The 17,300-nt window shown below is 35.7% G+C and overlaps 1 protein-coding gene across 1 annotated transcript in view; it reads right to left on the minus strand.

Moving 5' to 3' along the window:
- Window positions 1–967: 967 nt before the first annotated feature.
- CFAP47 (cilia and flagella associated protein 47) overlaps window positions 968–17,300 on the minus strand; it is a 471,409-nt gene continuing 455,076 nt past the window's right edge. Inside the window, 2 exon segments of the mRNA XM_070044670.1 lie at window positions 968–1,036; window positions 7,460–7,628. Coding sequence (XP_069900771.1) covers window positions 968–1,036; window positions 7,460–7,628 — 238 coding nt within the window.

Raw genomic sequence — 17,300 nt, forward strand, 5'->3', positions numbered from 1 at the left:
TTGGCTCCCAAATTTTCCTAACTGAATAACTGAGACCGAAAGAGCTTCTCCCGTCCCAACGCCAAATTCCTAGAGAAAGAATCTGATGGCTTTTCCCAGGTGAGTTCCATGCTCTTTTTCCAATTGATTTGTGTGGTCATGTGGGAGGATGAATACGGATACTGAGGACTCATCTAGAATCCAGTGACATTTGTCTTTTGAAAGAAATGAAGCTATTGGTAAAAGAGAACCATAGGCATGAGTGAAGCAGATAACTTTGGATGAACACTTTGCTGGTGCCTCACAAATACCACTGCCTGGACAGCCTATGCATGTAGTGGGGATGCCCTCACCTCTGTGATACAGATGTCAACAGTTCCTACATAAGTATTAGAGGATGGGAGTGATTCATCAGTTCCTGTTAGCACCTCTCCCATACTCATTCAACACTCACTGGCCAGTACATAAACAACCCTGATCCATTGCAAATTTCTGCTGAAGGGCTTTCTTTCAGATACTTGTGAATTAATGCCCTTAGAAAGTAAATGTTCCTATGGAGCAGCCCTTAGCAATGACAAATGAGTACTGGAGGATGAATATGGACCCCACTTGGCTCTGAGAAAGAAGGGGGATTACTCTGAGGCATGATCTACCTTGGACTTCAGAGATCCTGAGGAGAAGTGATATCCATTTGGACACAGAACAAACCTGTTAATAACTCACCCTCTTTTGGGTTCCTCCCCTTCCACATATCATCTCACTACCTTCTTCCCCTAATGGTGCTTTCTGTGATCAACGCCCAAATAAACTACCTCCTATCACATACCATATAAAGATTTCCCTCTTTGGGATGCAACGTAAGATGGGAGCATAGGACATAAATTGCCAAATGCCTATCTTCAGGGCTGGCATGATGGAGAGAAACAGGAAAGGACAGTCATTGGCAAAGGTAAGAGAGAGAAGCAGGAGCCGTGAGAAAGCTTCAGGTCTAACGTGTACCTGGCTGAATCAGGGTGCAGAGTGTGAATACAGCTTGAACACTGGAGGAAGATCTAATCTACGCAGAGAAGGGAAAAAGAAGCATTGGAGAAGAGGGGGTAACGTCCTCAGCCAGATCATGGTGCAAGATCAGTAACAGACAAGCTAAGTAAGACTCATCCCCTTGAAATCTTAGCAGATGGGAACACAAAGGGAGCAGGGCCCTGCTGGCTGCCTGGAGACATGGGATTCATGTGGTCAGTAACCTGAGATGTATTAGGGAAACTTCTCAGCTGAGATCCAGAGGAGTGAATTAACAATCCACTAATATATTCTTAGTTTTCACTTGAGTAATTAATTGTTAACCAGTCAATATAAAGATACTGCCTTACAAATGAAACCATTGGCTAATGTTTCACTTCAGTAAAGTGCTTCTTGTAAGAGGAAAGAATCCTTTCCTTGTAGATATAATTTTAAAAAGATAAGGCCTTCATTTGAAAACTGTATAAGACACCATATTTTAAGGCTTAAAAACAGAGAGAACTTCAGAGTTTTACTCAGGAACATGTTAATTAATAAGTAAACATATAAAGATCCAACAATCTGATATGTATTCACTGAGACTACAGTAACTCTGACAGAAAAAAAGCATAGAAATTACTTATCTAATCCTAAACTGTAGACACCAAGGTTCTTTTCAGTGATAGCTGATGAGAAAGAACCAGTTCCAATATCCCTCACTAGTTGACTGAATTGCAAAGTTTTACATAAGTCTTTCAAAGCTAAGTACTTCCTGAAACAGAGAAAAAAAAAAAAAAAAAAACTTTAGTAACTGATTATAATCTATATAATTAAACCTCTAGAAACTCCATAGCTATTTCTACTTGAAAGTGATTGGATTTCCTTTATTAATTATATTTCCAACATTCTAATAAAATTTGTAGTTAAAAATTAACCCAGAGACACTAGGAAAAAGGCACTCTGTTGCTTCTTTGATGTATACCCTTTGGCTCTAAAAACTTAGCAATATAAAAATACAGAATCAAAGAGACTTAGACAAAATAAGCATTTTCGTACACAAAAGACAATATAGAAAGCTGGAGTGCTTAATGGAGCTGATGGTCTATATTCCAAAGCAGGCAGTGGGAGATGCAAATTTACCTCTTTGGGATAAGAAGGACTAGAGATCATCCATGTGAAATGGAGAAAAGGAGTTGGCTTCACTGCTTAAATCCAGGGGCTATGATTTCTAAAAGTAGGGTGAAAAAATACTGGTAACTGCTGCTCAGAGCTGCAGGCAATGGAAGCTCGAGCTGCCTGAGGTTCACTAATCAGTCCTGTATATCTTTCATATACCTACCAGGGAGGAGGCCCAAGCCTTCATTATGAGAGCTACTTGTCAACTGAGGGCACCAGGACATTCCTGGAAGGAGCCTCATAACTCCTTGTCAGAGAGGAAAGAGCCCGGAAAGTGAAAGAAAAAGAAAACAATGCAAAGCAAAAAAATACATATTCCCCTTAGATAAGCCTGTGATCCACCATTCTAAAATGCATGAAGAAACCTAATGCTAAGAAAGACAATCAATAAGATAAACATCACAACAGGAATTATCTCCTCATGATATTAACTTTATGGAATATTTTGACAAATGCTTTATAGTAAACACTGCTATGATACTCAAAGATAAAATCTTATTAAGGAATGAACAAGAAAACATCAAACGAGAAGCTACATATATTTAAAAGGTGAATATAAAAAAACTAATCGAAATATAAGAAATAAAATACATCATCAAAATAAACAATAAAATCAATAGACAGGATAAACTCTAAACAGAACACCCCTGAAAAGACTATTACTGACTTGGAAGATAGCACTGAACACTTCATCTACCACACAGCAAAGAGATAAAAAAGGTAAAATATATGTACAAGCTGTTAATATTCCCACAAGATCGATTGAGATCCTTTACACTTAAGCTTCAGGCCCTAAGCTCTTGGGATCTCTTTCCAGAATACAGAAAATGCAGGCAAGGAAGAGAAGGAATATTTGATAAGATATTAGTTGAGAATTTTCTGACATGGAAGAGAGATATAAGTATTCAAAATGATAGCACAGTTTGAGTACCAAGCAGAATAATAACAATAATAATAACAACAATAATAAAATAACATAATAGACCCATTGCTAGATACATAACAGAGAAATTTTCAGGAAATCAAGAATGAAAGAAAAAAACCTTAAAAGCTAAAAAGGAAAGTCAGTTTACCTTTCAGGTAAACTTGACATAGAACAGATTTCTCATCAACAAGAAAAGTCATAGAAGATAGGGTAATAACTGCAAAGTGCTGAGGGGAAAAATAGTTATGAACCCAGAAATCTATGCCTAGAGAAAGTGTAAATTGAGAGTAAGGGCAAAATGAAGACATCTCTAGAAATAAGACTAAAAGAAGTTGTCACAAACAAACCCTTACAATATTGATTTAGGTTACAAGAAAAATCTTAAGTGAATGACAATTTTTTTTTCTTCCTGATTGTATGTTTGAACCATGTGTTTTGTTTACAAGGAGGCTCCTCACAATCCCAGCTTAACTCTTTCCTTCCCAGGGTAAATACCCCATGTTGCCCAGTCTGTTCTCCAGGAACTATCCTTGCTATGTGGTTGTTTGGCTCAGTGGGGACAAGACCCGGGACTGCTGTACCCAACATCAGGATCAGGATCTAGATATTCCTCTCTTTAACCAACTTCTTCTTAGTTTACACCACTGCCTCTTCTCTCTGCTTGCTACTTTTTAAATGTTTGTTTTTCAGAGTCATAACCATGGCCCTCTTCTCTTACTGTATATTTTGCCTTAACGTGTGAACATTAGAAGCACCTAAACACACGTTAAAATGTAGATTCTTGCATTTAGCCCCAAATAATGAATCAGAATGGAGGAGAGTGAACCTTGTAACTGCATTTTTAGCAATCAACTAAGACAATTCTAATGCATACTAGGATTTGAGAACCACTGCTTTTATAAGCTTACTATAAACATTATCATGCTTTCCTTTTGACTCATACCAATAAGTCACAAAATTATCAGAATCAAACCCATGTTCTGAGTTCCATATGCATATATTCACCTGCTAACTGGCCATTTCAATATAAATGTCCTTTATTTATCCATCTTCCTACCCCTCTACTCTATGTAGTCCCTTAGCTGAGAATGTGTTCCCACCAACATTTGTTCCCACATTTTCTGTTAATCCCCAGCCCATTAATCCTGAGCTCCAACCATTGCTTACTCCTGGACATGCTATGTACTGTCACATTTTTAGGCTTTGGCACATGTCCCTCCTCCCAGTCTGAGAGGCCACACTCTCCTTCTATACCCAGAAGACAACAACTCCATTAATATCCTGGTCAAATGTAATGTCTTCTGTGAAGCCTTTTCTTACTCCCCAGCCAGGTCCCCACCTCTGTCTTTCTACACCAAGGTCTCAATCACAGCATTTTCCATGTGGTCTGGAAACTACCTATTTACACCTGTCTTCCCCACCAGTCAGGGAGCACTTGCAGGAAGGTCTGACCAGTGCTCATTTGTTTTTTTATCTCAAGGCTCAGTACAGAACCTAGCTTGGAGTAGTACTCAGCATGTGTTTATTAAGTAAGGGCATAAACACATAAGTGAATTGATAGATACTTGGCCAACATTCACAAATTCCAAATCAGCATATGTATTTTTTAAAATGTACAGTGTCAGCTCCATATGGAACTTTCAGAATCTCAGAAAACTCTTAGATTCCGTTCTTCAGAAAATTCACATACTAATGAGCAAATTGAGATCCTCAAGTAAGAAACTCCAAGTAAAATCTTTTAATACTTTTTCAGACTTCTTTTTAAATATGAAGCTACAAAAATCAACAGCATGTTCTGTGTTCTCTAGAGATAAGAAAGAAGTTTGTGGACACTGTTAGCTCTTTATCTGGTTACTCCCCCTACTCCTCATGGAACTGCTCTAGTCTCTGAATTGATGTGGTGCCCTTTGATTTTTTTAAATTGAAGTATAGTTGATTTACAATACTATCTATGATACAAAACTATCACTATAGTGATAGTTTCAGGTATACAGCATAGTGATTCAGTGATTGTTTTCTGAATATATTCCATTATAGGTTATTATAAGATATTGAATATAATTTCCTGTGCTCTACAATAAATCCTTGCTGCTTATGTTTTATGTATAGTAGTTTGTATCTGTCCACTTCTGCTTTGTATGTAGATGCATTTGTACTATTTTTTAGATTTCACATATAAGTTATACCATGTGGTATGTCTTTCTCTGACTTACTTCACAAAGTAAAATATTCTCTAGGAACATCCATGTTGCTGCAAATGGCAATATTTCATTCTTTTTTATGGCTGAGTAATATTTCATTTTATATATATATATATATATATATATATACACACACACACACATACACATTATATATGTATACCACATACTCTTAAGCCAATCATCTGTAGATGGGCACTTGGCTTGTTTCCTTGTCTTGGCTATTGTAACTAGTGCTACTATGAACATTGGGGTGCATGTATCTTTTCAAATTAGAGTTTTCATCTTTTCCAGATATATGCGCAGGAGTGGGATTACTGACTTATATGGAAACTCTTTTTTTAGTTTTTTAAGGAATCTCCCTATTGTTCTCCATAGTGGCTGCACCAATTTACATTTACATTTCCACCAACAGTGTATGAGGGTTTCCTTTCCTTCACAAGGCCTCCAGCACTTAATATTTGCAGACATTTGATGATGGCCATTCTGAGTGGTTTGAGGTGATATCTCACTGTGGTTTTGATTTACATTTCTCTAATAATTACTGATATTGGGCATCTCTCTATGTGTCGTTGGCCATCTGTATGCCTTCTTTGGGAAAATGTCTATTTAGATCTTCTGCCTATTTTTTGATTGCATTGTTTGTTTTATTTTTCACATTGAGGTCCACAATTTATCTGGAGTTAATTTTTGGTTATGGTGTAAAGTAGAGGTTAAGATTTCTTTTTCTTAAAGGAACGAAACTGAGTTATTCGTAGTGAGGTGGATGGACCTAGAGTCTTTCATACAGAGTGAGGTAAGTCAGAAAGAGAAAGACAAATACCGTATGCTAACACATATATATGGAATTTAAGAAAAAAAACATGTCTTGAAGAACCTAGGGGTAAGACAGGAATAAAGACACAGACCTACTAGAGAATGGACTTCAGGATATGGGGAGGGGGAAGGGTAAGCTGTGACAAAGTGAGAGAGTGGCATGGACATATATACACTACCAAACGTAAAATAGATAGCTAGTGGGAAGTAGCCGCATAGCACAGGGAGATCAGCTCGGTGCTTTGTGACCACCTAGAGGGGTGGGATAGGGAGGGTGGGAGGGAGGGAGATGGGAACATATGTATATGTATAACTGATTCACTTTGTTATAAAGCAGAAACTGAGACACCATTGTAAAGCAATTATACTCCAATAAAGATGTTAAAAAAAAAAAAAAGAAGGAAATACATCAACATGATCATTTAAAATCAAATACTAACACAGGAGTGGGTTATGTGCAGCAAGTCTCCAGAGGCTTTATATTTTTATTACCTGGGTTGTAAGGACTCTAAGATGAAAAATAAAAATAATTTTCTCAAGCAATATCCAACATTTTTCTCTATTCATTAAAACAGTAACAACACATTTTTCTGCCAATGGTGCTGCTTAATTAATGTCTGATTCAGAAGTCTAGTAGACACTTTGGGATCAGTAGTTGTGTCTCAAAACAAGACTACAAGTCCCTTGTGCCTGTGCTACTGAAAACAGACAGTGGCAATAGGCATCTTTTCAGAAATAACTTGAAAGTTATCTTTAGCCAAAATGTTCCTAGTGGCATATATGTGGGAAATTTTATGGAGAAGTGTTGCTTACTGGATAAATTTTCAGAATTGTATTTACCTTAACTTTTAATAAAATGATCACTTTAACATTATTTTACATTAATGGCCCATTTCACATCGTTTTTTTTTTTCAATTCAAGATAAAATTTATCTTCTATTTAATTTTCTTCATTTTAGACTTTAACATTTTGACAACATCTTATCCCTTAATCAAAGGTTTCAAAATCTCTATCACAAATCACCTAAAGTCTTTGAATAGGTTATTACAGAAAATAATATGTGACTATACAAATCACTTTACAGTCATTATTTATCTCTTCCACAATTCCTTAATATGGAAGAGAAATAATTTCCTATTTTCACTGGTGATAACAATATTTTTGGCTATACTTCACATTTAAAATTTCTTTATTGACCAAAAGGAAGTTAAAACAATACAGAGCAGTTGAAATATGTTGACTTTTACAACATAATGTTGCTATTCTTTATCTGTGATCATTGGGTGAAACCTTTTCTCCCAAAGTCATTTAATGACTTTTGTGACATCAAACATTCTTGACTACTGCCTTTGTAGAACTCACCTGTATTGCTAACGTTGCTTTGTATTTCCTGCTGTACATTTTGGGTTTAAAACCCACAACGATTAGAGTTCCTTCAGTGTCAAAAGGAAGAAGTTCTCCAACCTGAGGTTTTACAAAAAACTCAGGATCACTGCCAGGTAGGAAGTATGCCGTGAATGGCTCGGGATTTCTGGAACAAAAATATAATATCAACCTTTAAAATTGTATCATTACCCTGTTCTCTTTATGAGAACTTGATGGGTAGGGCTTGGTTTATATCCTGTTGCATAGGACTACAGTTAAACATTAATGCTGTTATGCAGCTGTGAGTCTGATACTTGTTACTTTATGGAAAGTTTACAGAATAATAGTGAGGAGGCATTTTTTAAATTACCGAAAAGTGTCATTCTTTGCAGGGTGACAAAAATGGAATCTTAAAGATATTTTCAATCACATTTTATATTTATAGTGTACAAAGAATAAAATGCTGTCCCTATAATAACTGAATAACAAATGAAAATTCAATTATTTTTAAATAAATTAATATCTAAAATGCCTGACCACAGCAGCTATCATAAAGCCTTTGTTTTTACTATTATTCCAATGTGACATTTGCTCACTCTCCTTCAGTTTTCCACCTGCTAAGTAAGACATAAGTACTTTACAGGTTCATTAAAGATTCTTGGGCCTGAAGATGAGCTGCTATGATCTGAAGTGAACTGAGTGACACTTAAGATTCAAGTGACCATCTTGAAGTCAAGGTAGATTACATTTGAGATGAAGACTGTGAAAGAATTTGAGGAACTTCTTGGTAGAAGAAAGCAGGAGAGAGGCACAGTACATGGGAGGTTGTGAGGATTTTAAAATCCAAACTGACAGGGGAGATACAGGCAGAAGGTAAAGAACAGTTTCCTAGAAAAGATCCAACAGTGAAACATAGAAGAGCAGATGGGAGATTCAGGTTGGGACTCACTGATCCTTTCAGTAAATGTGTATTGAGTATCATAGTAGGTGGTCTGAGAAAGTGGACTATGGATACAGATGGCTTAGACTGGAATCTTAGCTCTACCTGGGAGCATGACTTCAGGCAACTTGCTTAGTCTTTTTGAACCTCAGTTTTCATTCTGTTAAATTAATAATACCCATAAAGATTATTATCTTTCTTGGCACATGGAAAGTACCTGACAAGGACTAATTAATATTAATATAGTCATTATGATTGTTATCGTTTTAAAACATTTTATTACCAGTGCTAGGCAATGATGCATGATCCGATAAATAAGAGATGTATAAAACAGAATATCCAGAGGGGTGATGTCAGGAAGATGGCAGAATAGGAAGCCCCAGATCAGTTCCATGGAGACACTGATTCAAAAATATGCAGGCCAATTTCCATTGTGAGAAATTCTGAAACCAGTTAAGAGGCTTCTGCCCTCCAGGTGAGTGCAAAATCAGCTGCTCTGAAGCTATTAGGAAAATCTGTGGATGCAGTCACCACAAGCTCTCCCTCCTGAGCACAGTACCACAGGATTAGGAGGGAATTCTCAGGTCTCACTTCTCCCAGGTGAAGAAAAGAGAAGAGTGGACCAGACGTCCAACATCTGGATATTGGAGGTGTGGGGCTGCTGGGGGACTGGCTTCCGTCTTGCCTATCTTGAAGTATTGATGAGACCTGACACACTCCAGAAGCACAGTAGTTTCTGAGAACAAAAAAGAGCTGGGCAGGGTACTGGTTCTACAGAGGTCTCATGGTATGGCAGACAGAAACTGATATAGCTCAGAAGGCTCTCCATAAGTGCAGAAAAAGAAGAGAGGAACATGCATCCAAATTTCTGGCTTTTCAGTGGGCTGCTTAAGGTTCTGATTTCTGTCTTGCTTGTCTTATGGAACTGAGAGAACATGACAAACTCTAGATGCCTAGAGGCTGCTGAAAAAAAGATCTGGGCAGTGTGCTATTTCAGAGTACTCACACTACAGAAGACAGACACCAGAGGGAGCAAGAGATTACAAACTCCTGAGAAAATAGAAGCTGGCAAGCCCCTCTAATTAGTGATCTTCACACACAAGATCAGAAAGACATATTCACAGAAAAGATCTGAGAGGCCCCCAGAGTCTCTAGTTGCACTGCTTGGTGAAGATCTTTCCCTGTATAAAGCCAGTCTGTAAAGAATGGGAGAGGTAGCTATTTTTTCAAATGTGTAGATACCAACACAAAGTTAAAAAGAAAATGAAAAAAATTACCCTGTTAAAGAAACAAAATAAGTCTCCAGAAACACACCATAAAGAAATGGAGGTACAGGAATTACTTGACAAATTATTCAAAATAACTGTCATGAAGATGTTCAACAATATCAGGAAAACAATGCATGAACAAAGTGAGAATTTCAACAAAGAGATAGAAAATATAAAAAAAGACCAAACAAATTTTGGAGCTGAGGAATGTAGCTGAAAAATTCACTGAAATGAAAAATTCACTAGAGGGTCAACAGATTTGATCAAGCAAAAGTAATCAGAGAATTTGAAGAAAAGTCATGTGAAATTATCCAGTCAGAGGAGCAAAAAGAAAAATAAATAAAATAGAGTGAAGAAAATCTAAGGGACTTACACAACAATATCAAGAGGACCAATATACACATTATGAGTCTCAAAAGGAAAAGAGAAAAATAGAGGCAGAAAGCTTATTTAAAGAAATAATGGCCAAAAACTTCCCAAATCTGGGGAAGGAAATGGACATCAGATTCATTAAGTTCAAAAGGCTCTAAACAGGATGAAACCAAATAACTCCACAATGAGATGCATAATCAAAATGTCAACAAAGCCAGAAAGAGAATTTGGAAATAGCAAGAGAAAAATAACTTATCACATACAAGGGAATCCTTGTAAGACTCTCAGCAGATTTCTCAGCAGAAACCTTGTAAGCCTGAAATGAGAGGGATGATATATTTAAAGTGATAAAAAACAAACTGCTAAACAGAAACACTATAACCAGAAAAAACATCCTTCAAAAATGAAGTAGATACTTTCCCTGACAAAGAAAAGCTGAGGGAGCTAATCACCATTAGACCTGCCTTACAAGGCATGCTAAAGGGAGTCCTTCAAGTTGAAATGAAAAGATGCCAAACAGCCACACAAAAGCATTCGAAAGTATAAAGCTCACTGGTAAAGGTAAATATATAGAAAAATATACAAAACTCAATAGTGTAACAGTGGTACATAAATCACTTTTAATTGTGGCATAAAAGTTAAAAAACAAAAGTATAAAAATAACTATAATTATAAAATATATTAATGGATACACAATATAAAATATGTAATTTGTACATCACTAACAAAGTGTACAGATTTTTGTATGCAACTGAAGTCAAGTTATCAGCTTAAAATGGATTGTTAAACTTATGAGGTGTTTTATGTAAGCCCTATGGTAGCCACAAAGAAAACACCTACAGAAGATAACCAAAAGAAAATGAGAAAGGAATCAAAGCATGTCACTAGAAAAAAAATCAATACAACATAAAGGAAGACAGCAAGAGAAGAAAAGATGGACAAAAGAGCTATAAGACATACAGAAAACAACAAAATGACAATGCTAAGTCCTTCCCTATCAATAATTACTTTAAATATAAATCAAACTCCCCACTCAAAAGAGACAGTAGCTGATAGGATAAAAAACAAGATCCAAGTATATGCTGTCTATAAGAGACTAACTTTGGGTTTAAAAATACACATAAGCTGAAAGTTTTAAAGGGAAGAAAGATGGCAAATGGTAAACAAAAGAACATGGATGGCCTTACTTATATTAGGCAAAGCAGACTTAATAAAAAACTGTCAGAGAAGACAAAGAAGGACCTTATATCAGATCAACTTGACAGAATGATATAACGATTATACATATTATAGCTATACATATGCCCCACAATAGAGTATCTAAATATATGTACCAAAGATTAACAGAAATGAAAGGAGAAATAGAAAGCAATAGAATAATAATAGGAGATTTCAAAATCCCATTTCCAATAATGGATAGAAAACCGAGAAAGAAGATCAATAAGAAAAAAGAAGACAGGAACAATGCTATAGACAAATGGTTCTAACAAATATACGCAGAGTATTCCACTCAACAGCAACAGCATTTACATTCCTCTCAGGGGCACATGGAACATTCTCAAGGACAGACTGTATGTTAGGTCACAAATCAAGTCTAAACAAATTTAAGAAGACTGAAATCCTACCAGTTGTCTTTTTCCACCACAGTGGAATGAAACTAGATATCAATAGCAGAAGGAAAATTGGAAATACACAAATATGTGGAAATTAAAAAATCAAATTTTAATTTTAAAAAAAACAATGAAATCTTGAACTACCAATGAACCAAAGAAGAAGTCAAAAAGATGTTAGAAAATATCTTGAGACAAACAAAAATGAAAACACAACATTGCTTGTGGAATGCAGCAAAAGTAGTACTAAGAGGGAAGTTTATAGTGATAAATGCTTACATTAAAAAAAAAAAAAAAAGAAAGAAAGAACTCAAATAAACAACCTAACTCTATACCTCAAGAAACTAGAAAAAGAAGAAAAACTCAACCCAAAGTTAGCAGAAAGAAGGAAATAATAAAGAGTAGAGCAGAAATAAATCAAAGAGACAATAGAAAAAAATCAACTAAGAGTGAAACTAAGAGTTTGTTTTTTGAAAAGAACAAAATCAACAAAATTACCTAATTAAGAAAAAAAGAGAAGACAAATATATAAAATCATAAATGAAAAAGGACACATTACAATTGATGCCCCAGAAATAAAAATGATCATAAGAGACTGTTATGAACAATTATATATCAAAAAATTGTATAACCTAGAAGAAATGAATAAATTCCCCCCAAAATGTAATCTACCGAGACAGAATCATGAATAAACAGAAAATCTGAACAGATCTATAAATATTAAGCACATTGAATCAGTAATCAAAATCCTCCCAACAAAGAAAAGCCCAGGAACAGATGGTGAATTCTACCAAATATTTAAAGAAGAATTAACATTAATCCATCTTAAACTCTTCCAAAATATTGAAAAGGAGGGAATACTTCCAAATACTTCCAAGTATAATTTATCCTGATGCCAAAGCCAGAAAGACACCACAAAAAAAGAAAACTACCAGCCAATATCCTTGATGAATATAGATGCAAAAAATCCTCAACAAATGCTATCAAATTGAATTCAATGGCACATTAATAGGATCATACACCATGTCCAAATAGGATTTAACCATAGGATGCAAGGAAGGTTCCACATAAGAAAATCAATTAATATGATAAACCACTTTAACAGAATGAAGGATAAAAAACACATGATCATCTCAGGACATGCAGAAAAAAATTTGACAAAATTCAACACCCTTTTATGATAAAAAAAAAACCCTCAACAATCTAGGAATAGAAGAAAATTAGTTCAACATAATAGAGGCCCATATACAAAGTCCACAGCTAATATCATCCTCAATGTTGAAAAAACAAAAGCTTTTCCTCTGAGATCATTATCTCTGTTAGCAGATGACATGATTTTATTTGTAGAATGATTCCAGGAAAAACTGTTATAACTAATAAATGAATTCAGTAAAGTTGCAGGATACAAAATCAACATACAAAAATCAGTTGCATTACTATATACTAACAATGAACTATTTGAAAAAAGAAATGAAAAAAAAATCCTATTTAAAATAGCATGAAAAAGAATACAGTTGACCCCTGAACAACACAAGTTTGAACTGGATAGGTCCACTTATACATGAATTTTTAAAAATACATATACTACAGTACTATACGATCTGTAATTGGTTCAAATCTGTTGGTGTGGAGTCACATATAGGGAAGGCTGACTGTTGACTGCTGGAAGGTCAGTACCCCTAACTCCCATATTGTTCAAGGGTCAACTGTACTTAGACATAGATTTAACCAAGAATTTTAAGATCTGTACATTGAAAACTAACAGACAAGGATGAAAGGAATTAGAGAAGACATAAATAAATGGAAAGATATCTCCATATTCATGGACAGGAAGAATCAATATCGTTAAAACGTCCATACTATCCAAAGCAATCTACAGATTCAATGCAATCCCCACCAAAATCCCAATGGCATATTTTGAAGAAATAATAAAAAAAATTGTAAAATGCATATGCAATCTTAAAGGATTCTGAATGGCCAAAACAATCTTGAGAAATAAAAACAAAGCTAGAGGCCTCATACTTAGTAACTTCAAAATTTATTCCAGATCTGCAGTAATCAATATGGAATGATACAGGAATAAAGACAGACATATAGACCAATGGAACAGAACAGAGAGCCTGGGGATAAATGCACACATATACAGTCAACTAATCTTCGACAAAGTTGCTGAAAATACACAATGGGGAAAGGATAGTCTCTTTAATAAATGGTGCTAGGAAAGTGGTATAACCATATACAAAAAAATAAAATTGGACCCCTATCATATACCACTAACAAAAATCAACTCAAAATGGATTAAAGATATAAACATAAGACCTAAACCCTGTATAAATCAAAAGTAAAAATTTCAGAGGAAAACAAGGGAAAAGATCCTTCACCTTAGTCTTAGAAATGAATTTTTGGATATAACATCAAAAGCACTGGCAACAAAAGCAAAAATAAAGAAGTAGGACTATATCACACTAAAATTTTTCTGCACAGCAAAGGAAAAAAAATCACCCAATGAAAAGGCAACCTCTGGACTGGGAGAAAATATTTGCATACCATATATCTGATAGGGGGGTAATATCTAAAATACATAAGGAACTCATACAACTCAATAGCAAGAAAACCCACAAATAACCCTATTAAAAAATGGGCACAGGACCTCAATAGATATTTTTCTAAAGAAGACAGACAAATGGCCAACAAGTATATGAAAAGGTGCTCAACATCACTGATCATCAGGGAAATGCAAATTGAAACCACAGTGGGCCATCACCTCACACCTGTTCAAAGAGTCAAAAAATAAGTGCTGGCATGAATGTGGAAAAAAAGAAAACTACTGAACACTGTTGGTGGGATTTAAAATTGGAACAGCCATTGTGGAAAACTGTACGAAGTTTCCTCAAAAAGCTAAAGTTGAATTACCATATGATCCAACAATCCTACTTCTGGATTGTATATCTAAAGGAAATGAAATCAGTATCTCAAAGATATATCTGCATTCCTATGTTATTGTAGCATTAGTCACAAAAGCTAAGATATGGAAATAATCTAAGTGTCTGTCTACAGTTGAATGGATAAAGAAATCTGGTATATACACAGAATGGAATATTATTTAGCCATAAAAAAGAAGGAAGTCTTGGGACATTAGGGACAACATGGATGAACCTGGAGGGCATTATGCTAAGTGAAATAAACCAGATGAGAAAAACAAATCAGCTGCTACTTTAACCCTGTCCTGTCTGGGGAGGGAACAGACGCCCTCAGGCAATCTCCATGCAGAAGAGGGGCCAAATTCAAAGCTGAACCCCAGGAGCTGTGCGAACGAGAAAGGGAAATTTCTACCAGCAGCCTCAGGAGCAGCGGATTAAATCTCCACAATCAACTTCATGTACCCTGCATCTGTGGAATACCTGAATAAACAATGAATCATCCCAAAATTGAGGTGGTGGACTTTCGGAGCAACTGTAGACTTGGTGTTTGCTTTCTGCATCTAATATCTGTCTAGTCTTATGCTTATCTTAGTTTAGTACTTACAGTTTATTATCATTGGTAGATTTGTTTATTGATTCGGTTGTTCTCTTCCTTTTTTATATATATATATATAGATATATAGGTTTATTTTCTCCTTTTTCTCTTTTTGTGAGTGTGTATGCGTAGGCTTCTGTGTGTCATTTTGTTTGCATTGCTTTGCTTTTACCATTTGTCCAATGGTTCTGTCTGTTGTTTATTGTTTGTTTTTTTTTTAGTATAGTTTTCAGCACTTGTTATCATTGGTGGATTTGTTTTTTGGTTTGGTTGATCTCTTCTTTCTTTCTTTTCCTTTTTTTTTATTACTTTGTAATTCTTAAATTTTTAATAATTAAAAAAATATTTTAATAACTTTACCTTTTTCTTTATTTCTTTCTGTCTCTTTTTCTCCCTTTTCTTCTGAGCCATGTGGCTGGCAGAGTGTTAGTGCTCCGGCCGGGTGTCAGGCCTGTGCCTCTGAGGTAGGAGACCCAAGTTCAGGACATTGGTCCACCAGAGATGTCCTAGCTCCATGTGATATCAAACGGTGAACGCTCTCCCAGAGACCTCCATCTCAACGCTAGACCCAGTTTCCCTCAACGACCAGCAAGCTACAGTGCTGGACACCCTATGCCAAACAACTAGCAAGACAGGAACACAAGCCCATCCATTAACAGAGAGGCTGCCTAAAATCATAATACGGTCACAGACACCCCAAAACACACCACCAGATGCGGTCCTGCCCACCAGAAAGACAAGATCCAGCCTCATCCACCAGAATACAGGCACCAGTCCCCTCCACCAGGAAGCCTACACAACCCACTGAACCACCCTTACCCACTGGGAGCAGACACCAAAAACAACGGGGACTATGAACAAGCTGGTGGTGAAAAGGAGACCCCACACACAGTAAGTTAATCAAAATGAGAAGACAGAGAAACATACAGCAGATAAAGTAGCAAGGCAAAAACCCACCAGACCTAACAAATGAAGAGGAAATAGGCAGTCTACCTGAAAAAGAATTCAGAGTAATGATAGTAAAGATGATCCAAAATCTTGGAAATAGAATAGAGAAAATACAAGAAACGTTTAACAAGGACCTAGAAGAACTAAACAGCAAACAAACAATGATGAACAACACAATAAATGAAATTAAAAACTCTCTACAAGGAATTAATGGCAGAATAACTGAGGCAGAAGAATGGATAAGTGACCTGGAAGACAAAAGAGTGGTAATAACTACTGGAGAGCAGAAAAAAGAAAAAATAATGAAAATAATTGAGGATAGTCTCACAGACCTCTGGGACAACATTAAATGCACCAACATTCCAATTATATGGGTCCCAAAACAAGAGAAAAAGAAAGGGACTGAGAAAATATTTGAAGAGATTATAGTTGAAAACTTCCCTAATATGGGAAAGGAAATAGTCAATTAAGTCCAGGAAGCACAGAGAGTCCCATACAGGATAAATACAAGGAGAAACATTCCAAGACACATATTAATCAAACTATCAAAAATTAAACACAAAGAAAAAATATTAAAAGCAGTAAGGCATAAACAACAAAAAACATACAAGGGAATCCTCATAAGGTTAACAGCTGATCTTTCAGCAGTAATTCTGCAAAACAGAAGGGAGTGGCAAACATATTTAAAGTGATGAAAGGAAAAAACCTACATCCAAGGTTACTCTACCCAGCGTGGATCTCATTCAGATTCGATGGAAAAATTAAAACCTTTACAGACAAGCAAAAGCTAAAAGAATTCAGTACCACCAAACCAGCTTTACAACAAATGTTAAGGAACTTCCCTAAGCAGGATACACAAGAGAAGGAAAAGACCTACAGTAACAAATGCAAAAATATTAAGAAAATGGTAATAGTAACATACATATCGATAACTACCTTAAATGTAAATGGATTAAATGCTCCAACCAAAAGACACAGACTGGCTGAGTGGATACAAAAACAAGACCCGTATATATGCTGTCTACAAGAGAACCACTTTAGACCTAGGGACACATACAGACTGAAAATGAGGGAATGGAAAAAGACATTCCTTGCAAGTGGATATGAAAAGATAGCTGGGGTAGCAATTCTCATATCAGACAAAATTGACTTTAAAATAAACACTATTAGAAGAGACAAAGAAG

This window comes from Globicephala melas, chromosome X (genome assembly GCF_963455315.2).
Source record: "Globicephala melas chromosome X, mGloMel1.2, whole genome shotgun sequence".
Taxonomy (NCBI): domain Eukaryota; kingdom Metazoa; phylum Chordata; class Mammalia; order Artiodactyla; family Delphinidae; genus Globicephala; species Globicephala melas.